The 25,797-nt window shown below is 43.9% G+C and overlaps 1 protein-coding gene across 5 annotated transcripts in view; it reads right to left on the bottom strand.

The window, feature by feature from the left end:
* Positions 1-1,971: 1,971 nt before the first annotated feature.
* The window catches only part of TBC1D30 (TBC1 domain family member 30), an 84,967-nt gene continuing 61,141 nt past the window's right edge, over positions 1,972-25,797 (bottom strand). For all 5 annotated transcript variants that reach the window (XM_070271852.1, XM_023643944.2, XM_070271850.1 and 2 more), the window contains 5 exons: positions 23,118-23,223; positions 15,587-15,699; positions 13,973-14,112; positions 8,766-8,972; positions 1,972-5,551 (listed from right to left, as the gene is read on the bottom strand). In XM_070271852.1, coding sequence (XP_070127953.1) covers positions 4,776-5,551; positions 8,766-8,972; positions 13,973-14,112; positions 15,587-15,699; positions 23,118-23,223 — 1,342 coding nt within the window. In that variant the 3' untranslated portion in view covers positions 1,972-4,775. The remainder of the gene's footprint in view (positions 5,552-8,765; positions 8,973-13,972; positions 14,113-15,586; positions 15,700-23,117; positions 23,224-25,797) is intronic.

The raw sequence follows: 25,797 nt of genomic DNA, 5'->3' as shown, positions 1-25,797 counted from the left end.
AGAGAGCTGTTGGCCCCTCAGGGGAACTGATGTGCTGCCCTCCAAGGACCAGCATTGCCTGAGGAAAAACTAGAATTGCTACAGCAGGAATGTACTGATTAAGAAAGAGTCAACTCTCTGGCTTTTTAACTTCAAAAAAAGACTCTTGAGGCCCCTAGGGCACAGGGTGGAGCAATCAGATGAGTGCTGCCTGTGCTGGAAGGAAGGAAGAAAATGGGACGGAGCAAGACTTTGCAGGTCCATGGGTCTGACCAGAGCTGAGCTCCAGTAAGGAAGCAGACTTTGCTTCAGGAGACAGCCAGCAGGGAGTCCCATGGGAACTGATTCACCCAGCAGGGCACCCATCCCCATTCAGCCCCCATTCAACAGAGCACAGGCTGCCTTAGTGGGAGAGCCACTGCACTGTCTACTCTGAGCCACCGTCCAGGAAGCACCTCCATCCCCAGCTGTATCGCGGTGGCTCAATGACACCAGAGTTTGCCGGCTTTAATCTGAACTGCCTCGTGAATAATCGTTAACTGCCATTTCAATGGCCCAAACACTTACAGGCTGTTACATTTCCATCCTGTGGATGAGCCATAATTCACCCAACCATCCCCCAGTCTCAGATGTTTACCTTGTTTCCAAATTTCCACTGGTAAATCTAATTCTGCCATGAAAATTTGCACATAAAACTTTCCCTGCTATCACTTCCAACTCTAAACCATCTAATGTTCTTGGATGAGACCTGGTAATAGTTATTTTCTCTAGTTCAGGATATCAAGTCTCAAGCACTACTTCCTTCTCAAAGGATGCAATTAGAGATCATTTGATTAAGTTCAAGACTTGATGGTTTTTTTTAAAAAACTCTTAGCAAGCAAAGAATAAAAGGTAACTTCCTTAACCTGACAAAAGATACCTACCAGTAATCTCAGCAAATGTCTTACTTAATGGTTCCCTTAAAAGTCAGGAACAGAGATGAATGCCCATTATCACTGCTTCTATCAACACTGGAGGTCCTGGAAAAAAAGACAAGAAAGAAAGTGCTGCCTCTTCCAGGGGTGCAGAGAAGCAGGCGTTCTCGTGCACTGCTTGTCTGATAAGTTCAACCTTTAAGGATGGCGATTGGCAATACATATGACTTAAAAATGTACATACTCTCTGACCCAGCAAACTCACCTCAGTGAGCATACCCTGAGAAAATACTCATAGCTGTGCACAAAGACATGAGCACGAGGATGCTCTCTTAATTATCACCTACAATCAGAAACCCCTGTCTGACGACAGGGTCCTGGTTACGTGAATTCTGGCATGAACACATGATGGAATATGAGTCACTGAAAGGGATGCTGTGAAAGGGCATTTACTGGAAAGACAGCATAAACTAGTTTGCTCAATTACCTTTTTATAGATAACAATGTGTGTATACACGCATGCAGACGCACCAGAACATTCTGGAAAGATCCATATTGGAATACCGATGATTCCTTCTGTCGTTTTCCAAATTTTCTTAAAACGTGTTACTTTTCTAATTAGGAAAAATAATATATTTTTAATGCGGCCTCAAATGATTGCCTTAGGCAGCAGAGAAAGTACCTCCGAAAGAGCAAAGGGAAACTTTATGAGGGAGCATTCTGATCGCAGCTCCCCAGCCAGCCAGAACCCGTGAGACCAGGAAGCTAACCTGCATTCTCACGGTTCTACTTTGTTAAAACAAAAGAAAATGACAGCTCTAAAGGTTAATTTTATTCACACACCCATTTTTAAGTCAACTCTCTGCCTACTCATATTCGGGATCCCACTATCATGCCAAGTTCTCAGCAGGTCACCGGCTACCTTGCAACCCAGTGATCAGACTGGGGGAGATGGAGCTTACGGGGCTGTTTCCCCGGTGCACGTGACCAAGGTGGGGGGAAGTTGAAAAGAGAAAGGGAAGAGGAATGTCACAGCAGCGTTGTGTGCACGCGCTCAGATAGAAAACAGCACAACAGCTACGACAACGGGAATCTTTATGTGTCTTTGCAATCAGTACAGATCTTCAGAACAAGAAGAGACAAAAAAAGGAATACAATGTTCCAAACAGTTACAGCCCATAGGTTGACATTACGAACTAGGTTTAGATCCTCTGGAGAGTTTTCTAAGAGGACTGAGGTGCAGAGGCATCTGAAGGAGTCTACCCCCAGCTTAACTACTGACAGGGTGCAGACATAGCTAAAAATAAAGAACCTGCGACTTGGTGAGGACTTCTGGTGCCTGCACACATTGTCCCGTAGGCAGAGAAGATCACAAGTCCATACAGGTCCTTGCATGTGCTGTGTGCTGGAAGGTACTGCAGGTCTCTTTATTTCCTAAAGCAGGCAAGGCTCACAAATTGACCCATGCACACTGTGAGTACATAGTACGATGCAAGCATGTTATTGGTACAGAGAGCGCTTTAATTGGAATCTGTCGGTTTTTAACATCCTCACAAGGTCATTTGTACCTCAAAGGACTGTTATCCTTTAAGTTATTCATTCGAGAAATACTTATCCCAAACCATGCGCCATCTCATCCATCGCCTTCTCAGGAAGACCAACGCTGGGAAACGGATACGGCATGTGCTGCTAACACTAAGATAGCTGGTAGACAACAGTGGCGCCATCCTAAGGACTGTAGTGACTGCCCCTTACCCCCATTACCCACCTCCCTGAACCCTGACCTTCCGGGAGCTGGGAGCTGACTCGAGAGAGGAAAGAACAATTCTCTATTCAAGTCAGATATCCTTCAAGGGGAACGTGACTATTCTGACTCATTTGGGACGGGGGAGGAGAAAAGAACATAAAGTAGAATCATTCTTATCTGTAAAGTTTAGCAGATGGAAGAAAATCATGTCATTTGCTTAACTTTGGAAAATGCAGTGGGTCTCGTTCCCAGGGGGGCATGCAAAGCCTCCCCCACTCTCCACCTACTCCCTTCCCAAGACACGGGCTGTGGGCGTGGCAGCTTTGCAAGACTGCATGCTCACTTCAGAGGACAAAGAATTCAAGACCAAAGCTGCAATAACTTATTAGTCATATTTCCCATCTTTAGTTCCTTTGGGGGTAAAAATACCATGAAAGAGATAAGATGGCTTTTCTGACTGTATATGTCATTCTGGTGTTTTCCGTTCAAAAAAGCCCACACAACCACATTCTCTGTTTTATTATAAAAATTAGTACCTCTCATAGTAAAAGCCCTCTCTAAAACTATAGCTTTGGTTTCAGAATTAGCAATTCAATTAGCTCAAATTAATATTGACTGCATCAACAATATGCTGGCAAGCACGGCAAGGTCTTCCAGAGACGAGGGTAAAGAAGCTGTGTCTATTCTTCTAACCACGGTGGGAGAAGGGGACTGAGGAGTGAGCCTTTTGCTCAGCCAAATGACAGCTGCATGAAGCATTTTAAAAATGAACCACCTTTTCAGGGAAGAAGGTCAGAGCTGGTCTTGTGAAATGCCATCACAGGACTCTGTACCATCCGGAGAAAGGTCCTTTGAGTCGGGAGGGAGTATAGCGAATGGCTTTCCAGTCTTGGTTTCTAGAACCTATGGAGCTAATGCATCTGTGTACAAGGAGCGTTAGACCCGGCTATTGTGCTGCAGGAAACGTGGCTAAATCACATGGAGTCCTGGGAGTTTTTACCTTGAGTATCTGAAGTGCTACTTCACCTGGCGTGGCTCAGAGCTCCCATCTGCATAGTGGAGATAACAGCACATCTCTGACCCACTGGGACCGGGAGGAGTGGGTGAGAGAGAGCTAGAAAGCACTAACGCCCTCTCCGGAGAAAGGCAGTGTTCAAGTAACAAAGTACTTAACGAAGTACTCTAATCAAAAAAAGCACAAATTCAAGTAACAAAGTTGCAGGTCTCGCGATCTAGCTTTGAGCAGAGCATCTGCGGTGGGGAGCTGGTAGGTCAATGAGCTGCATGGCGGAGGATGCAGGAAAGCTCCATGTAGAGCCCATTGTGTCATCCCACCACCGAGGACCAAACTCTCCTTATGAGGAGACAATGATCCTTAGGGAAAGCTCAGTGGAATTAGCAAGCTGGTCAGAGCGATCGCTCAATGCATTTCCCATCTGTGGACTCTGCATGAGATCTTCAGGTCAGTGATCAACCTCAATTTCAAGAGATTAACGGTTTTCTTCATTTCACAGGTAGAAATAGAAAGGGAAAGAAAGGCTATCTAGATTTTTCTTCTGCACTTTAGCATAAGACTAAAAAATAATTTTGAGATTGGCTAAAGGAAACTACTCAAGGAAAATTCACACACACAACATTCCCCTCAACAGGGCATCAAGAGGGAGGTTGGAAGTTTCTGCAACTAAGAATCTGACTTTCTTTTTACAAGCTAGTGTGTGCATGCTTGAGTACTAACAACACCCAGAGAACTGGAAGGTTTGGGGGTGTTGTCACAGGGACCCTGAAGGCCCCCCGAACAAGAATAAGGAAAAGGGGTTAACAGTCTAGACACATCCTCTTTTCTAAACAGCTCACAATGAAAACTTGGAAAAACTTCACACTTTAAAACCACAATATTTATTTTGCCACAAGAATCCACTGTATCAGTTATCAGTGGATGGGAAAAGGTCCCTATTCTTGCTCTGGTTATAAAACTTCCAATTCCCGTGTTTATACACAGCTGCTCATCTCTGAACCTGACTACTCATTTTCACTGGACAATGGAAACACTTTTGGAGCCATTCAGCCTCACACCACCATGAAAATGTGAATCTAGACACAGAGTTTCTGGGAGACATCATAGTTTCTGGGCGACATCACCGTTTCTTGGTGCCACTGTTCCCACCGCTGGAGTTGCTGAAGCTCCTGCTCATGTGAGGAAAGTGCACAGTCGGGGTTCTTTCTGTAGGACCATACAATCCCAAGTTCCTGGCGGTGGCTGACTTCCGCAGTGGCTTGACACTGGGAAAGGGGCTGAAGATGGGGGTTTTCGGGTGGCCGCCTTGAGGAGGTTTGCTGGTGGCTTTGTTTTCTGCAGGGGGCTCCGAGGGCTCCGGGCAGGGCCGTGGGCGGGGCGGGTGCACCCTGGGCTCAGTTTCAGCAGCAGCAGCCCCTTGGCCCAGTTCCAAGGCTTCTAACTTCACCTGAACTGCAGACATGTCGGCATCAGCATCCCCAAACACCGGCTCTGGAGAGTGCCCCTCGATTGTCCTCCCCGTGCTGTCCTCGGAGCTGCCGCCTTCTCTCCGGGCTGTCGCTGCACAACCGGAGGGAAACGCCTCTGCTGTCCCCTTGCAGCCCTCCTTCTGCTCTTCTATCAGCCCCACGGTGTCCCCGCAGCCCAGCTGACTCTTGGTCCTCGTCATGTTCTTTTTGTGGACTCGGATATGAGTTCGCCATGGAGAGTTGAGCTTCGTCTTGAGGTCCTCATAGGGGACAGGAGATATTTTGCCTCCCATGTGACCAGGCATATGGATGACAGCATTCTTCGCAGCCCTGTTGGACATTTTCATCTTCTTTCCTAAAAGAAGGTGGTTTATAACCGGAGAGTTGTTTACCTGAGACGGGAGAATGCTGGTCGCTGGCCCTTTGTCTGAAAGAAATGTTGAAAGGTCATGTGAAATGCACCACAGAGGAACACATCCGTCACGGAGCAGGAACCACATAAGGGTTGTCCCCTTAGCCCTGCCCACGTGGTTCCCAGGTACTGGAGGAGTCATGTGACTAAAGGCAGCAGAAACTGAATTCAACCCTAGAGCCTCCTCAAAGACGAGGAGACGAGGGGCCGAGGATGCAGGAAGGAACAGAGACTCTGACCCCTTTGTTACTAATTAGAGCCCAGACTCCCTAATGTTTTTTATGGAGAGCTTTAGTCTCTGAGAAGCAACCTCGGAGGTCTTGTATCTAGAAAATCTTTGAAGATTTTTTAAAACAATAAGTCAAACACTACGATCATGTGGATTATCAGCTCAGCTTCTAAGACGCAGGAAAAGAACACACGGCACGTTGTGACGTGAGAGACAGCAGAAGCAGAGAAGTGTAAGAAGGTGGTAAAGATGCAGAGAAATCACAGCTATCCAATGGCTGACCCCAGGTATGGAAAACCACTCTCCCATGTGCTCAGTGGACTTTGAAAGCAAATTGAAAACTGGAAGGCACCAAAAGCTTGATTCTCCTGGAGGGCACCGCTGATAGTGCTACTGTCCTCCTCCTGTGGCGACTACTGGCCTCTATTTCTGATGAAGCGTAAACACACAGGGCTCCAGGGAGGACAGCGGCAGGGAGAAGCAGTAGGGAGAAGGTCCTGATATCTTTCTTGAACATCCTTCCTCCCTGACATCCATGTCATCTGGCTGAACTTCCTTCTATGCTTCTCTCTTGCTGCCATCTACATCTGGTCACACTCCAACCTTTATTGAAAATTTTGACGACTATCTCCTCTTCGCCCCATGTCCTACCACCTCCCTTCATTACTTTACTGTCTCTGTGACTGACGCATCCTCATAGTTCCTCCACCTCCCCAGTTCCATCCTAAACCTAACACCTAGATCTACCTTATATGAAAAACACTAAGTTTCACATTCTTCTCTTTGACTCTTCTAGCGCTCGGCTCCCACTCTAACTATAGCTGGTACTGAGCCACAGAGGGATCTTTGATCCTCAGTCTTCTAATAACCACTCGTCTCTCTTTGGCTCACTTACATCCTTAGATGCATGGCTAATCACCTGGACCACTGCCTCACCATTCCAGGCATCCCTATCCCTTTATCGCATATACCTGGAAAACCCCACCCTTGGATCCACAGTCCACATTCTCCTTCCCATAACAGGAGCTGCTAAGGACTGCTAGGGGGAAGAAAAAAACATTACACAGCCATGTGGATTGAGAGCCCTTCAAATTCATAACTTCCTATTTTGTTGGGTCCTCAATGCCGCTGAACAATCTTCTTTTTCCCTCTCCCATTCCTTTCAACCACCCATCCAAATCTTCATTACTTTCTTTAAGCTCCCACCCAACCCCCAACTGAGGCCCAAGCAAACAACCCTTCCTCCAATTTCTCAATGAAAACCAAAGCTATCAGGTCTGAAAGGCCTCAACTTCCTGCCCTCCCTAACTTAGGAAGCTGGTGCCTCAACCACCACCCTTACCACCTTCCTTTACGTCTCAGAAACTGAGGTCCTTTGCCTTAAGCTCTAGTTCGACCTCTCCACTTGTGCTGCTGATTCTGCCCTACACCATCTCCTCAGAAACCTTGCTACTCAAAGGCAACCCCCACCGGGCAGCGCTGGCATCACCTAGGAGCTTGTTGGAAACGCATAATCTCAGCTGCAACCCAAACCTACTGAAACAGATTCTTCATTTGAACAGATCCCCAATGATACATATGCACATGAAAGCTGAGAAGCAATGCTCTAGAACTTTGCCTTTGAGCAACAATCTCTCCCTAAAAAGAACGACATAAACCACGATCTAGAGTAAAGCTCGGCAAACTTCCTGAAGAGGACCAGACAGTAAATATTTCAAGTATTGTAGTACAAAAGCAGTCATAGTAATACATAAACAAATGGGCAGGCCTGGGGTCCAATAAAACTTGTATTTACAAGAACAGGAAATGAGCAGCATTTGGCCTGTAGAACACAGTTTGCTGACCCCTGACCAGAGTGCAAGGCACGGGGCTAACTTAGCACCCAAAGGCAGTTGTTCATCATTCCACTCAAAAGTTTGTACCATGCAGTTGAAAAAGGATGATACAAAGAATCAGAACACAGGAGTTCTAGCCCTGGCCTGACCTCTCACTATAGCTACATGAGCCTTCCTGAATCACCATTTCCTCATCTTTTAAAACGATAAAGGATAGCTGTCCTTGCCTTCCTCAGACATTTGTTTTAAGGACAAAATGAGGACATGCACATGCCAGTGTTTTGAAAATTAAAACGCTGCAGTTGTTAGTTTCTTTTGTGATTGCTTTCTTAATGAGTTAGAATGAGGTAAGAATCTTCAAGAAGTTGCCTACTCCTCCCAGATGAGTGAAAGGTAAATTCAGTTTTTGGGCAAGATCAGTCACATGCTCACCAGCCTCTTAAAAACATGTCAAATTTATAGTTTGGTTAATCCCGCATAGGCATCGTTTTCATTAGGATTTCATTTAGAACAAGACAAACCAATTCCCAAATCAGCACATATTAAAACAATGAAGGAGATTGTTCACTGGGATTTTGGAAATTAAAAAAAAGAAAGAAAAAAGAAGCTTGACAATCCTTGGAAAAGAGCATTTCCAGTGCCCTACAATTGTGTTCTTCTCGGCAGACTCCCAAGACACTGCCAACCCATTAGGAAGGCAGAGGAATGGCTTTTTCCTTTTCCTCTAATCACAACATCTGCCATGCTTCTACTAAAGGACTGGCAAATAGCTTAATTTACTAGTGCCCAGATGACTAAAATCTATTTTCCAAAGCCTGAAATTGAGGAGGCAACAATTCCAAAATATCTCAAGTCCAAGGACTGCATGCTGTGCAACAGCCTCATCATTCGTCAAGCCCCCTGCATGAGCCCACACAGTAACGATGTCTTGAATACCATCAACTGCCTGGTCCTTGGGACCTAAAAACCCACGCTCTGTCGCTTCTTTAGAGCCTGATGAGATAAAATCAAAAACAAGATGCTAAATAGCTATCATCCCACGCCAGCTGCGTGCGTGCGTGGATGCTGAGCCACGGCGAGTAGAATTCCAAGGCCGTCTAGGAACACTTGTGCTTCCTTCACAAGTTGACAGAGCTGACACCGATTCAAACAAGTCTCACATTACCTGCTCTGATATACACCTGGTGAACCTGCTGCTGCTGCTTCTTTTTAATGCGAGAATACTGCCGCTTGAGGGCGTTGATATCTGTGGTCATGCGCTCCATCATCATACTGTTAAAAGCAGCGTGATATTCACTTCGACAGGAATTGATTGCTCCCGGACTCAGCTCGGCAATGTTATTAGATCTCAGACTCTGCTCTTCATTTGGGTCTGCAGTCCAGAGAAGGGAGAGAAGGAGATGGTGTCCGTGAAGAAGACCAAATGGGGATGGATTCCACTATAACCTGGTGTAGTATCTTAACCTCTAGGAAATTCTAAACCACAAAAAAAATATACACTAGAATTTGTCTGGTGCTTGTTTGGTTTTTTTTTTTTTAAAGATTGGCACCTGAGCTAACATTTGTTGCCAATCTTCTTCTTTTTTTTTTTTTGTCGTCTTCTCCTAAAAGCCCCCCAGTACATAGTTGTATATTCCAGTTGAAGGTCCTTCTAGTTCTGCTATGTGGGATGCGCCCCAGCATAGCCTGGTGAGCGATGCCATGTCCACACCCAGGATCTGAAGCTGTGAAACCCTGGGCCACCAAAGTGGAGCGCGTGGACCTAACCACTGGGCCATGGGGCCAGCCCCCTAGTGCCTGTTTTTATTTGGTCCTGAAAATAATTCTGCATTTTCTTATCAGCCTAACTGTAGGTCTAAAACAAGCTGCATGGGTTCATTGTTTGATTTTATTACCACTTTGTTCATTTTATAGACATCAGATCAACAGTTCGCAGATAAAAATCACTGCCATTTTCTAAAATTCCCTTAGAAAAGCGTAACTCCAGATGTCTTGAGTCAGTGTACAGATTTTGTATAACCGCATGAGAATGTATAAGGGACTGAGAGCTCGTGGAGTTTAGTCAGTCATTAAAAGTGAGTTTTTCTTAAGTTAAAAATAGCAACACACTCTATAAAATTATCAAGACTTCAGATCACTGTATCACTAGAAATTAATGTTTTTATTCATTTAACAAACATTTCCTAACTGTTTACCATGTGTGCTATGTCAGACGTGGTTTCTGATCCTGTGACACCTACAGCTAACAGATTTGTCCCTGAAATAAAATTGAGGCGACATCTAGGAAAGAGGCACAAGTACTGTGTGAGAATATGTGCAGAGACTGCACAGGGCAAAGAGGGATGAGACGAGCTCCTCTAGCACAATATGTAAAACTGGCCTGGGGACCAGACAAGAAAATATTGATGGAGGATTTCAACTATCCTAACATCTGCTGAAAGCATTATTCAGATAAAGGCTAAACATCTGGTGAGGTGACGTCAGCATCATGGCGGCGTGAACTTGCCTGGGACTCTCTCCCCTCCAACATACAACAAAAAGGAGCAACCAAATACCAACAGAAAATACCCTAAAAGCACAAAAATCCTCAGAGAGTCACGGCAGCCATACGATGGAGGATGGAGAGGCTGGAGCACCACTTGGAGGAGCTGGACCAGAGTAAGAGAGAACTTTTTGCTCCCTCCCCTAGAGACTGGGATCACTGCTGCGGGAGGCTCCATGAGGGAAGGAGTGAGGGAGGGCTCACATGTCCCCAGGATCATCCACGACTCCCATGGCCAAGCAGCCCAGACAGAAGCCCTCTAATGGGGCGAAAGCTTTCACGCAGGGGTGACCTTATCCAAGCCAAGACCCCAGGAGACCAGATAGCTAGAGCTGATAGGGAAACTTTGGACTGCATGCAGGAGAAAGCGCCTCCCCAGCCCCCACAACCCGCACCCAGCCACCCCATCTGGGCCGAGGGCTCAGAATACGCAGCTCTCGACCCCCATCCAGTGGCGATAGGCTGTAACTGCAACCAAATAATATCAGAATGAGAAAGACCCATCCTTCCAGCATCAGGCAATTCATCAAATCTCCAGACCACACAGAAGATGAGAAGCACCCAGAATTCAGTCCTGAGGACTCAGAAATATGTAAACTAAATGACAATGAATTCAAAATAGCTATCATCGAAACACTCAATGAGGTAAAAGAGAATACAGAGAAACAATTCAATGAGTTCACAAGCTACTTCACAAAAGAGATTGAAACTATAAAGAAGAATCAATCAAATATTAGAGAAGAAAGACACAATGGAAGAGATAAAACAAAATATGGATTCCCTGAATGCTCAAGTGGACATCATAGAGAAGTGAATCAGCATAATCGGAGACAGACATGTTGAAATGCTCCAGACAGAGGAGGAGAGAGAACTAAGACTAAAAAGAAAGAAAGAAAGTCTCCGAGAAATATCCAACTCAATGAGGAAATGCAACATAAGAATTATAGGTATCCACGAGGATGAAGAAAAGGAGAATGGAGCAGAAAGCATGTTCAAAGAAATAATAGCAGAGAATTTCCCAAATCTAGGGAATGAGAGGGAAATATGTGTGGAGGAAGTGTCCAGATCTCCTAGATAAGTCAATGTAAAAAGACCTACTGCAATGCATATAGTAGTAAAACTGGCAAAAATGAATGACAAAGAAAGAATACTCAGGGCAGCAAGGCAGAAGAAAATAACCTACAAAGGAACCCCTATCAGGCTTTCAGCAGACTTCTCTGCAGAAACCTTACAAGCTAGGAGAGAATGGAACGACATATTCAAATCTTTAAAAGATAAAAATCTTCAGCCAAGAATATTCTATCCAACAAAAATATCCTTCAGACATGAGGGAGAAATTAAATCTTTCCCAGACAAACAAAAGCTAAGGGACTTCATAACCATGAGACCACCCCCCCCCCCCACCACAAGAAATCCTCAAGAAGGCCCTCATACCTGAAAAAAGAAAAAAAGGAGAAAGGGGTGATAAAACAGAGTAAGGAGACAAATAGACAGAATCAGAATAGGATAGCAAATATGCAACTATAGCATTAGGCTAAAGGGAAGGAAAACACCAAAAACAAAGACAATCTTGTCACTTTAACCACAAACTCACAACGCAAGTTGGAATAAGAGATGAGAATAATAACTTAGGAGGGGAGGAGGAAAGGGTCTGAATCAGTTTAGACTAAGGAAATACGAGGCTGTCAGAAAATGGACTATGTTATACACGAGATTCTGAATACAACTTCAACGTAGTCACTAAACGAAAAAGCAGAACAGAGACACAAAAAATAAATAAGGAAAAAAACAAAGAAACACATCATAAAAAACTGCAGAAGTCAATGGGTAGACCAAAACACACAGGACAAGAAACAAAGGAAATGCAGGAAAACCGGAAAATGAGTGATATAATTAATGACAGCATTAAGCCCTCGTACATCAATAATCACCCTAAACATAAATAGATTGAATTATCCAATAAAAAGACAGAGTGGCAAGATGGATTAAAGAAGAAGATCCAACAATTTGTTGCCTCCAGGACACACATCTCAGCTCCAATGACAAATACAGGCTCAGAGTGAAGGGATGGAAGACAATCCTCCAAGCTAATGGCAAACAAAAGAAAGCAGGTGTCGCAATACTTAGATCAGACAAAGTAGACTTCAAGATAAGGCAGGTAGAGAGAGACAAAGAGGGGCAATATATAATGATCAAAGGGAAACTCCATCAAGAAGAAATAACACTTATAAATATCTATGCACCCAACACAGGAGCACGAAAGTTCATAAAGCAACTATTAACAAACCTGAAAGAAAATATTAAAAATAAACATCTGATGAATTTATGTTTTTTTACTGAAAACATTTCTCTAAGGAGAAGAAAATTAAAAGGGGACCTGCTAGTCTGAACTTCATTAAACCAAAAAGAAAGACTAATGATGAATCTTCAGAGAAAGTGGTCATGTCATCCTGGAAGACATAATGGCACGGAAAGAAAAACAGAAAAATAAATGGAATGCAGACCAAATGCAGATTCAAGAATTTTAGAGTTAAAATACATATTGATTCCATGGCTAGAAACCAAAAGCTGAAATTCAGGCAACAAGAGAGAGAGTAGTGGGCATTATGAGATCAGCAGGACTATTGTTGGGTTCAGATGTTTAAAAGCCATTTAAAAAGATGAGAGGAGAGTACGCACCAAGGACATACACACAAACCATCCGGCAGGTTAAAACTCAAAACAAGCTCAGGCTGGGGAACAGACTCAAAACTCCCACTACCAAAAAAGGCAAAACAAGAAGACTTCTAAGCAAGCAGAACGAAAAGGAGAAGACAGCCCCGTGACTTTGAGAAGGTAGCATAAAGTTAGCAGATGGCGACAAGAAGCAGAGGTGCCTGACATTCTGTTTCAGTCCTTTTAGCAAGGAAAATGGTCTTCAAACTAGAAGAGGTACAATAATATCCTAAAGGAAGAACTGTCACTCAAGACGGGAAAGAACACAGCGGGCGAATCATGAACTGCTTCAAAAGAGGCTGTTGTCAATAACCTAGGGCACAGGAAGTCTATTCCGCACAAGAAAAAACAAATACAGCAAATACAGCATGGCATTCAATTCAGAGCACCACATCCTAGGAGGGACAGCACCAAACCGCAGGACATTGAGAGGTGAATTTATAGAATATTAAAAGTTCTGAAAGTCACATCTCACGAGAAATACTTAAAGAAATTCTGAACTTGGATCATGGAGAAAGCTTTGGGGGACATGATGGCCATCCTGAGAGATTCAAAGAGATGTCTGGTGGAAGAGAAGCAGACTTCTTGTGTTTTGTTCCAAAAAGAACTATTAATACAACTGGTAGGCGGAGGCAATCTCTTTGCAACTAGAAACCATGGGCTAAGCAGAGGAATCTAACGGAATGTCTTGTGAGATAATGAGTTCCTTGTCACTCAAATTCAAGTAGAAGCTACCATGTTTTAGATTTAGAGGGTATTTCTGTAGTGGAAGAGAAGCCAGTCTAGAATGAATTCAATTAAACTCAAATAGAATGCAGTAAGAATCTATTATATTCCAGGCTCAGTGCTAAGGAACTGAGCACACAAAGTCGGATCAGAAGAGTGAGGAGCAAAAGTCACCCTAAAGGAAAAGAAATATGTACTATGCATACAGCACATAACACAGAGAGACCCTACTAAAGGAAAAAGTAACGGAGAAGATATTTTCAATAAAGACCTTTAAATAGTGGTAACCAGTTGAGGAAACAATAGGCATTTATAGGACATAACAATAACACCCTTGCTATATGGAACCAGCACATTGTGATCATCTCAACAGAGAGCCACCTCTTTACCTTTCACTTGCTTTTGGAACTTCTGCAGTTCAGGTGCAAGGAGCCCACTGAAAGGTCCAAGACATCCCACTGCATTAGCAATAGCATCTTCATCGTCTGGGTCATTCTCTTCATCACTGTCTTTGACCTTACCATGTCGTCTTGGAAAACAGAAGAAAAAGAAATATACAAAGAAAGTAGTGAATATTCAGTAGAAAATAATTTATGTATATATAGAAAGTCTTCCCCCCATCCCTGTCCAACTTCTGTCCAGTTCTTGTCCCACCTAATTCCCACAGGTGACCCTTATTACTAGCATCCTATATATTCTTCAGTTTCTTTATGCACAGATCAGCAAAAATGACTATATAGTCTTATTCTTCTCCTCTTTTTGCATAAATATTAGTATACTGTATACACCCTTCTGTGCCTCACTTTTATTCACCTAGGAATCTCTCCACATTCACACATGGAGTTTCCTCATCCTTTTATAAGGCAGCACTGTGCTGTATGTACAGAGCCCACGTATGTGTACAAATATATTTCGGGGATATTTCATAAAGGTAGAGGTGCTGGGTCAAAGGATATATACATTAGTAATTTGGGCAGATACTGCCAAGTCACCCGCCTCCAATTCTGTAGTGATTAACCTCTCACCAGCAATGGATAAGAGCATCTGTTTCCCTACAGTCTTATCAGCAGACTGAACATCAACCTTTTGGATTTTTGTCAATGTGACAGGTAAAAAAACAGAATCTCAATCTAGTTTTAAGTACTTCTCTTAGTACAAGTGATATTGCCTTTTACATAAACTGCCTATTCCCATCTTTTCATCATTTTTCAATTGGGTGGTCATTTCTTACTAATTTCTAGGAACTTTATATATGAGAGATCTCAGTTATAAATATTTCTCCACAAATATTTTTACATCTGCTTATGAAGATCTTGTTTTGTTCTGTTTTATTCCCAGTCATGCAGAAAATTATTTTTAAAGTAATTAAATTTAATTTTTTCCTTTATTTTTTTTATTTTGAGTCAGTTATTAAGGCCTTTCCAGTTCCAAGGAACTAAAGTCCTCCTTCTACATTTTCTTCTGCTAATTTTATTACTTCATTTTTCCCTTGTAATTCTTTCATCCGTATGAAATTTATTCTGATTTTTGGCGTGAGGTACGACTCTAACTTTCTTTCTTTCCGTATAGGTCTCACCGGCCCAGAACCATTTACTAAATAGGGTATCTTCACCATTGATTTGATATGCCAAGTTTCATATATTAAATTCCTGTATATACATTTGTCAATTTCTGGTCTTTATAGCATTTTAAATGAGCTCATCTGTCTCTTCAGGAACCAGTTGCACATTACTTTAATTATTGAGACTTTCAATATTTGATGTTTTTAAATAAGTAGTGGGGTTGCTAAATACGCCTTCAGTTTATGTTCCAATCTTCTTTGGAAAGCACACTTTTAAAAATCCCTGTCTTGAATTTAAATCAAAACCTTTTGGAAAGAGACATTCAGATTTTAAGTACCAAATTCCTCTGAACATATTTCTAGGGCTTAACAAATAATAAGTTACAATAACAAAGTATTGTTTTCCATTATGAAAACAATAAAAAAAAAAAAAAGATCTTACCCAGAAACTGAGGTGGATTTAACTGCGGCTGGGAATGGAGTAATGTTGTAGGTGTATTTTTCCCTCAATTCTGCCAGCTGGGGGAAAGGGAATGGAGCCATAGAATAAACAGTCTGAAAAGCAAGAGCAAAAAGGCCAAGTCTGAAATGGCGGCCTGAACAACTCTGATCAATCCTAGGAAGACAAAGTTATGATTGGAGTGTGAAGAGCAGTATTGACTGCCCCTTCCACAGCAGGTGGAAAGACTCCACTTCAACATTCCCTTTGGAGAAAGACAAAAGGATGCCAGTCAATGCAGTGGGGCGTTCTCCCGCTGTGACTGGGCGTCCCAAGTGGTAAACACGGGTGGGCAGATGGGCATTCTGACTCCCTCCTGCTCGTTCGAGGTTGAGTTAATGCAGAAACCCACAGCTCCCCAGCACTTCTTTACCAACCAACCCAGCAAAGCTCTTCAGAGGGAGCCCTTGTCTTTCAAAGCTTTGTTTGATGATTTTTATCGACATTTAGTGTCAGCCTTCTGGGTAAAATTAGGTCTAGTGAGTGATCTTGTGATCAACTGCAAGCTTTCTCCAAAGATACCACCTTTTCCAATGTCTGTGAATGAGTTCTAGGTGAAAATTGTTAGCTGTTATTTTTAAAGAAATAAAAAATAAACAAGAAAAAAGTGACAGGGTATAAAGCATAGGCTGTTAAAAAAATCTATAAATAAAAATGGGAAAAGCACCTGTGCTTCCCCCAAAATTTGAAAATTATATATCATTCTATCAGCAGGAGAAAAGAAATCTTGTTTGCTCTTAATTTTATTAAAATTGAATTGCTCCCAACATATTTCTTCAGTTCTTCAGATTCGTACTCACCAGAAGACATATATTAATCACACTAACTTTCATTTCTCCCAGGAAGCTGTTCAAACCTCCTGATGACGCTTTTCTAGGAAAATTTTAACGTGGTATTTTTCATTTCAGCGGGACCGTTTTTCTGAAGGCTTAGGAGATATCCAATATTTGCATGGGGAGGAAAACAAGGGCTCAGAAGGCTGCTTACACGTGTGGCTGTTTCACTCTAGCTCTGAGCTCTGAGCCCCCGTGACGCTCCACCGCAGTTGTGAGCCTCAACAGCCTGTACATCTGACTGTCCTCAAACTTCAGTGTCCACTTAATCTCACTGCACCATCCCAAGATTCCAAACAAGCAACTGTTGGCTAAAATTCCTTCCCTTCGATTTCCCCGTCACTTATTATGCAAAGTACACAGTTTATGGGGACCACTAAAGTCATCTCCCAGCTGTCTTATCTCAGACCTACTTGATTCTACCCCAGGGCTGAGAAGCAGGACAAATTTACTAACAGTGAACTGTTCCCCCCTGGAAAGAAGCAGAAGTCGTCTTGGGGTTCCCACCAGTCTGGAGTGTGAAACTAAGCCAGCTCCCAACCTCTCTGGGCCTCCTTTTCCTCATCTGAAAAATGAAGGGCGTGAAACTCCAGACCATGATTACCTCTGAGAGGAGCGGGGTGGTGAAAGAGAGAGAGGTGGACGTGGGTGTTCACCTAGGTTGTTAATGTTTTATTTCTTAAGTTGGGTGGTGGGTATATAAGTTTTGTTATGTTATTTTTCATATATTCTGTCTGCCTGAAATACTTCCCCTAATTTCATTAACAACATGGTCAGAGTGAACTCTCACATTCTTTGATCCCACAAAGGGTGCCAACAGCTCCTCACCCAAGGAGAAGTCTTCCCTCCTCGCTCTTAGGACCTGTCTTAGCTCCAGACACCCTTCGAGGGAAAGAGAGAGATGTGAAATCCTCTCCTCAGCACCCGAACTTGAGGTCAGAGAGCGGCACCTCCACCTGGGCCTCAGCAGAGCGGCATCAGCCTGTCACCATCACACACTAACATGGTCCTGCTGCCGGGCCAAGAGCCAGCCTGCCCCTCACTCACGGGACCTTTTCTCTTTAACAATTTAGAAACTTGGTTCAGACATTTAAGAAACCCATACCATTTGGATTCAAATTTAAAAGATGAACTTATCGATTCTAGGAATTTCAAAATTCCTTACAAATGAAGAGGTCTCATTAAAGACAATTGTGAGGTAAACAGCTGAAGACTCACTTTGTTTTTTTTTTGCCAGTTTTATAAAAAGATCAGAAAATTCCCTTGTCCGGCCTCATGCAGGAAGTTTATAAGAAAGGAGTGGGAAGTACGTTCCGCCCCTCCTTCGTCCCGTCCTGCCCCAGAGTGGGTGGCCTGGGCTCCTGTAGTGAGCTCCTTCAAAGGCCACTCAGCTGAAGACATTTGCCCAAAAAGAAAACTTACTCCATTGAGCTTTCATTCTCTATTCCTGGTCTTCCTTTCCCTATCATTGACTTCCAGCTACTCCTTCAAAGAAGAAATCAGTGTTCTTGAAACAAATGTGTTGATAGCACCTCTTTGCAGGTACCTCCCTCCCCAGGAGCTCTCTCTGGCGCATCTCAGACAGATGGTCAGAGGGGTCTTGCTTAAACTCTTCTCGTTATGGCTCACACTATTTTGCAGGGCGGATCGTTTCAACTTTGACAGCACTAATTTGTCAAACATTACCCTTCTATTGGACAAGCATCCACATCCTTGTAATTTCCACCCCATCACTGATGGAAAAAAATGAACAGTCCAAGGGCAGACCCTGCTTCATGGCCCATGAGAGCCCCCAAGGTAACAGTAAATTATTGACAAGCACTTTGGTTAGGTTTTTCCAAGCACCTACAAACGCTTCTAATAATCACATCTAATAACTTTTCTCTCTGTTGCCCTCAAGGAATTCATGAGAGACTTTGAAAAAAGTCCTCCTGAAATCCACATACACTAATTCAATGGCTTTCTCCCAATCTCCTTTTCAAACACCATTTTTTATAATACGCCATTGCTAAAAAAAAAAAAAAAAAAAAAAAAAAGAGTGTGGTGATTTACGAGGGGAAAAACCCAGATTATTTTGTGTATTGCACTGGGATCTGAAACGAATGGGGAAGACCAAACAGGGAGAATCCTTGCATCTCTTCAGCTCAAAAATAAAGATCTTACACGCAGTCCACATTCTTCATCTGGAGGCATTTCAAGTTTGCTGACAGATTTATGGTCCACTGTAACTGGATCACAGCCATTGAATTAATTTTTTAAAAAAGACTGAATACAGAAAAGAGAGTGGCTTGAAATGACATTCACCATTTCTCTCCTTAATCCTCTATGATGCCAAGGAAAACCAAGAAGTCTATTTACTATCCAAACTACTGACACATACTTACATAGACATTTATATTTAGGCACTGCTGAAAAGGAATTAAATTTCTTTTTTCATTATTGACACGCTTTACAAGAAACATGAAAACATAAGTTGTACAAAATTAGGCTCAGTTCATCCTCACCCAGATGTTTTCCTTGGCAAGAGAAATGCTACTAAAATAGTATCTAATCAATCAAGCCACAGCCTACATTTCCCCTCCAGGATTCTCTTAACACAGGATAAAGAGGTAATTCTCTTTTCTCCTGATACCTAAGATTAGAAATTCCTAGAGGAGAAAGTTGGCAAATCTCAACAACGCTCTCATTCCTTCTGGCAACGTTTAAACTTGAGTGAGATAAAATGTTGCTTATTCTTCTAGAGACAATTTCAGCTTTCAGAAAGACAAGTTTTGAAATAGGGTGGAAGCAGTTTGTTGGGTCGAGGGGAAAAGCACGGGGCCAGGAGAGGGGACCTGGGTCTCGGTCCTGGGTCTGCCATCAGATGACCTAAGAAACCGGCAAGATGCTCCCTCTCCAAGCCTTACTTTCCTCTCTCTGAAGTGACAGAATCAGGTGGGTTGATCCTCAAGCTTCTTTTAAGCCAGTGTTCCTCTAAGTGTTGTTTCAAAGCCACCTGCATCAGGACCAAACAGCTGCATCTCCATCCACTCCTGAGACGCTCCTTGGACACAGTCAAGTTTGGAAACCTCTGCCTCAAGTTCTAATGTTCTACGATTCTGTGTATTCGCTGAGCAACCCATGGGCATCCTTAGTGCAACTCTGGGTGCTATGGGGATACAGAGTAGGACAAGGCCCCTACCTATCATTAAGGAACTTGCTGCTTCATTAGAGAAATAAGATGACCATACGTGAAAAAATATCAAACAATATAAAATAACCTAATTAGCATTAAATCAATTGTTGAAAATCTTAAGTACTGAAGGAGCACGGAGGAGGCATCATCCCCAAGGGCTGAGATAACAGGCTGTGTGTGGGGGGAGGTGGAGCAGGCCCCAGGCAGGCAGAGAGGTTTCTCACAGAGAGAGTGTCAGAGGAACCACAAGCCCCGTCACAGGGATGGGCTCAGGCTAAGAGGGCTGGGTGGGGACAGGGCTGTGACCCGTGCAATCGGTCCCAGTTGTGAAGTCACAGGGAACTCCTTCGGATAGGTCAGGAGCACACCTCTAATGCAACCCTCTCCAATCAAACTCATCTTCCTCCGCCATGAACTTACGCTCTTCTTCCTGAGCTAGAAACTTGTAGACTGCGCTTGTCTCCCCCATTTCCTTCTCCCTCGTCCCATATCTATCTTTCATGGCCAAGTCGCATCAACTTCACCTTCTAAGTACTGTCTCTGTTCCATTCATTTGTTGCTTTTTTTTTTTTTTTTTTTTGAGGAAGATTAGCCCTGAGCTAACATCTGCCGCCAATCCTCCTCTTTTTGCTGAGGAAGAATGGTCCTGAGCTAACATCCATGCCCATCTTTCTCTGCTTTATATGTGGGATGCCTACCACAGCATAGTGTGCCAAATGGTGCCATGTCCGCCCCTGGGATCCAAACCAGCAAACCCGGGCCACCGAAGGGGAACTTGCGCACTTAACCGCTGCGCCACCAGGCCGGCCCCAGTTCCATTCTTGTTTCTACCCACCCCTGCCTCCTCCCAGGCCTCCTGCTATCAGACTGGACCCTTCAGAGCCACCCTTCACAGGACTGCCCATGTAGTCAACATCAGACAAAACTCAGCCAATTTCTCTCCTCTCCTCAAAACCTTGAAGGCCACAGTGCTTCTTTTTCCTTTCCCAAGGGCTCCACAGAAGCCCTAGACCTCCAACAAGCACAATTTCACAACCACTGACAGGAAAGATCAAGCCCACACTCCCATGGTTGCGGTCTTCCATAAGCCATCCTGATACCAGACCACTTGTAGTTTCCTTCAGACGCCACACAGGTTTTCAGTGCTCTGCCCTTGCTCGTGCTGCCCCGTCAATCACAAACTGCCTGTCTGCTCTGCACCACCACCTCCAACACACTCACACACACACACACACACACACGCACCCGTGAATACACGTATACACATATACACACAGAGCCTGAACAACTCCTACTTGTCTTTAAAGGTAAAACCAGACATAAATTCCCTCAAAGAAGGCTTTTGACATACAGAGATGCTCAATAAATATCTGGAGAAGTTAATATAGGGCTTAGAAAACTAGGCTGAAGCATTTTGTTTACTGCAATTAATAACAAGCAAGCAGTGAAGGTTTCATGAAGAACAATGAAATGACCGAAGCAGTAAGTGTGGACAATTGCTCCAGAAGCAAAATGCTGACCGGACGAGAGCAGAGGGGACCTGGAAGGACGGCCGTCATCGGTGACGGATGTCTAATTCAGCAATTACTTATGGAAAGAGAGAAGGCAGAAAACGAATGGCAGACTCTCAATAGATGTTTGCTTAATGAATTAATAAATGTACTGACACCCCCAGAAAAAGGCAAAATGCTGAGTGTTACGAGCAAAAGCACAGTCTCCGTCCTCAAGGAACTTAAACTGTCACCGAGGAAACCAGGTAGTGTCTTAACTCAAGGCAGAACGTGACAAATGCTCACAGGAGAGGCACAAAGACAATGTCGGGGTGACTTAAAGAAATGGGAGATGATTTTGGTTGAGACCATCAGAGAATGTGTCACAAAGGAGATGGCGTCTGAACTGGAACTTTCACAAGGAGGCAGTCCTTAACCACGTGATGGCAGAAGAGGAAGACTGAGCAGAGAGCAGAGGAGGCACCTCACCAGGCATGTCTGGGAGCATGGAGCACAGTTTAACTTGACTAGGATCGGTCAAGGGTACAAAAGGAGGAACAGGAACCATGGCTGAAAAGGTAGCTTAGCGCCAGAGAGTCGAGAGCACTGGCTGATAGGCTGAGAAAGTCATGCCTTGTTTTGGAGGCAGTGGGAGCCACTGAAGTTTCATGAGTGAGGGAGAAGGGACGCTATCTCAGAGTCCTGCTTGGGGCATACGCGTTGGGCAGTTCTGCAGGATGTAAAGGATGTCCTCTGTGTTGAACGCCAAGCACTGACCTGCAGTGATGGTCAATAAAAGACACTTGCCTCCAGGAGAGAATGAGTGAGGGACGAAGCAACGGCACAGGATGTGTGAAAAGGGTTGGAATCAGAGGGTCAGACAGAACACTTCCTCCTCCGAGACAGAAAGGAGGAAGAAAGAAGAGATGAGAATGCAAAGAAAAGCTGAAATAAAAATACGGATGTTCAGGGAGGTTCTATCAGGTGGTCAATATTCTCAATAAATCAGGTAGCTTGTCTGCTAAAGTGAGGGATTCTGAGAAGGAGTGGGGGTGCTGAGAAATGAGCAAAGTTACGGAAGCTCCTCCAGTCCTGGAGCAGGGGCCTGAGGCTTCATTTTCTAATCTGTCAACTGGGCCCCAGAACCCAAAAATGACCTCAGGCATGGAACCTCATATGAAGGGAAATGCTGAAACCAAGAAAAAGGAGGGAGAAATCACAGAGAAAGAAGGAACTGAGGCCCAAGGACAAGCTTGGAATGGCCCACAGTTGGTCAGTGAGCAAGAGAAAGACCCAGGAAGAGAACAAATGGTCAGAAGCATCGGAGGAGAGTGAGGACAAAATTAGGTCACAGAACCTAATGGAAGAGACAATGTGAACAAGTCCACTATCCCTTCTAGACTCCTGTCGATTTCAATGACTCGGCGAACGTGATATTAGACAGAGCAACGTGCCAGCAAACAACAAAACCTTTCCAGTCTTTCATATTGAAATTTATGATTAATATATAATATAACATGAATAGAAAATGTGGGCAAAACAACTAAAATGCTGATTAGAATAATCTCCTTTTTATCCTCAACAATTCCTTCCTCAAAATAATTATTTCACCCCACAAGTCTCCCTTTAATAAGACTAAGAATCAGATTCAGAATAAGCACCTGGTAATTTGGGGGGGGAGGGAGGGTCTGGTTTATTTTTTTTTAAATATATTTTTGTATTGTACCTCATGATTTTTAAGCAACACAGTCTGAATGAAAGCCACAACAAATATCCATTATTCATTATTTTCATTATTCACTCCTTCCTCTTGTGACGTGGTTAGATTCTTATCCCATTATATATAGACTCGTGGTCAGGTGATAAACTAAATCTGCGGGCTGACCAGTACATTTCCCGAGACCCCTGCTCCAGCACTGCTGTTCCCACAGTACCCAGGGTTCCCCGAGCCAACACAGACCGTGCTGCCCACTCACTTGCATGAGTTCATGGCTTTCCAGAAGGTCATTCTCCAGCATCTCCTGGGTGAGGCGCCCCATGGTGCCGTAGAATTCATCCGCTGTTTCACAACATTCTATCTGCCTAGATAAAGAAAGGACAGAGAAAGACTCGTTGAGGACACCCACAGTGTCTATCAGGTGCATGCTACAGGTACAACTGATGTGTCACCTCCCGCTCAAAGCAATCAAGTTAGCAGGCCACAAAAATCAAAATCCCAGAACACGCTCCCAGTGTAGTCTGCTGTATGCAGAGAAAAGACAAAAAAAATACCAAAGGCAGCTCAGAGGACTTATGACAGGATGAGTTTCCATCTTTCCTACCCTGCTCCCCAGCCAGCCTCACAGCCCCACTGTGGCATCTTTACTGCATCCGTGTGACACTTTCTATACATCAGAATACCCACAACTGATCAGAAACCATAACCAGGAAATTGGGTACTGAAGACAATTACCCCCTGGAGGGAATCTGTTGCTGTTAATCTGCAGACTGCAATATCGTTGACAGACTGAACCCAGACCACAGTAGAAGTGAACGAGGGAAAACACAAGAACTTGATCTTATTTCATTCTTGGCCTATTTCATCAGTCCACAGGATGTTTTCACAGGCAGGATTTTTCCAGTTCTTCTCAGGGCCCTGCCGCTGGTTGGAGATGACGCCCTGCTTCTTGTGTTGGGTTCCACATGTAAATAAAGACTCTGCCACCTGGCAACCTATTACTGACCCTGTTTGTATAGTAGGATAATCCTATTTGCCCACCGAGTACAGACATGTAGTCAAGACACACTAATGTTGGGGGATTTCCCGAAGGCCATCCAGAAAATACGATGATGGGGATCTTTAGGCTCTGGAGTGCCGTTCAAATCCCATTGCCACAATCATGTAAATGCGTAAATGAAATAAACTGCTGATGCATTATAACAAAGACACAGAGTAGCATGTGGGCATAAATGAAAAGGTGGTTAAGTTTACCCTGGGGCATGAGGAAGAGAAACAATGCTTGAGATGAGTTTCGAAAAACATTCTCCGAGTTGACAAGGAAGAAAAAGCATTCCAAAGACGTGGATGCAGGAGACAGCAGGCCCTGCTAGAGAACTGCAAGTAGCTACACACGACCAGAGTTGGGGGTGGCTGCACCGCCAGAGGGAGCCGGCGAGAGCTGAAGGTGGAGCTGCAGAGCGCAAATCGCCGGGGCCTCACCCGCCAGCTGAGCCCCTTCAGGGCAGGAGTCACTGAAAGGCTTTTAAGAGGGAGTGTGGGAGCAGAGGTGCCCTTGGCAAGGGGGGCCTGGAGGTGGCATGGCAAGTATGGGGTTCCACGGGAGACCTGGGAGGATTCACCGCAACAGGCCAGGCAGGAGGCAACAAGGGATCGAACCAAAGCAGTAGGGTCAGAGGAGAAAGGACACGGAAAAGGGGTACCAGTATGGTGAGCTGATGGTCCATAACTTAAATACCCCCAAAGCACCGTTGGTATGAGTGAGAGGAAGAAACTCCAAGTTGCAGAAGCAAGGTGAAAGGAGACGTCCCCTGGATAACCATAGTGAAGGCACATACGTTACTCAGGGGTACGCAAACTGGAGGTTACCTACATGCTGTTTAGGGTTTTTCCAATGGAGAGTTTGTGCAGAAGTTCACAGGCACTGGAATCGGAAAGATCCAGGATTAAGTTCCGGGTCTGCTACTCATTAGCTGGGTGACCTTGAACTAGTAATTAACCTTCCCGGAGTAGTTTTCTCACTTGAAAAGACAAGAAGAATCACCCTACCCACTTCACAGGGTCATGGGAGAACGAATGAGATAATGTGTTTAAACTGCCAACATAATGACGCAACTGATGAGGCCTGCTGGTTGATTTCGTTTCGCTTAACAAGCTGCGTGCTCAAAACATGTAGAATTATAACGAGCAAAGACTCTGAAACATTTACAATCCCACCAGTGTGGTTCATATATGGCCTGAACTTCATGAACAGTAGCTATTTATTATCAATGGATTCACATTATTAAAAGCGCAGATTCTAGAGCCAGCATACCTGGGTTCAAAACCGGGCCCTTCCACTTACTAACTGCGTGACTTTGGGCAATTTACTGAACTTCTCTATGCCTCGGTTCCCACATCTGTAAAATGGGGATGATAACAGTACCCACCTCATGGGATGACAGTGAGGACTAAAGGAGTTTATTTTACGTCTAGAGTGCTTAGAACAACGCCTGTCCACTGTACACACTCAACGAACACTGGATTTCAAGCACAGTTATTATTTCAACAGTGTGACATCCCTGGGATGACTGTATGAGTAAGTTCTGATCCTACAGATAACAGAGAGATGGGAGTAAAACCAGAATCACCTCTTTTCCCGCTGCCCCATAATTAAGAATTAACACAAGGGTGACCATAGCTGAGCCAGCATACAATAAAGTGCTTACTATTTTAATCCTATAAACTAGTTACTCAGTAACTGGATTATCACACCTAGAGAAACTATCAAAGCTCAAAGAGCTTCCAAGGTGTAGAGGAGGCTGGAAATATCTGACAGCAGAAAGAGGTAGACATTGGGAGAAAATGAAAAAGATAAGTAAATAGCACCCCAAATCCCCCACAGATGATTTTTTTTTTGCCTAGCTGAAAAGCAACGTACAATAAAATAGTCAAAGCAG

Source organism: Equus caballus, chromosome 6, assembly GCF_041296265.1.
Source record: "Equus caballus isolate H_3958 breed thoroughbred chromosome 6, TB-T2T, whole genome shotgun sequence".
NCBI classification, from domain to species: Eukaryota; Metazoa; Chordata; class Mammalia; order Perissodactyla; family Equidae; genus Equus; species Equus caballus.
This window is presented reverse-complemented; position numbering and strand designations above follow the sequence as displayed.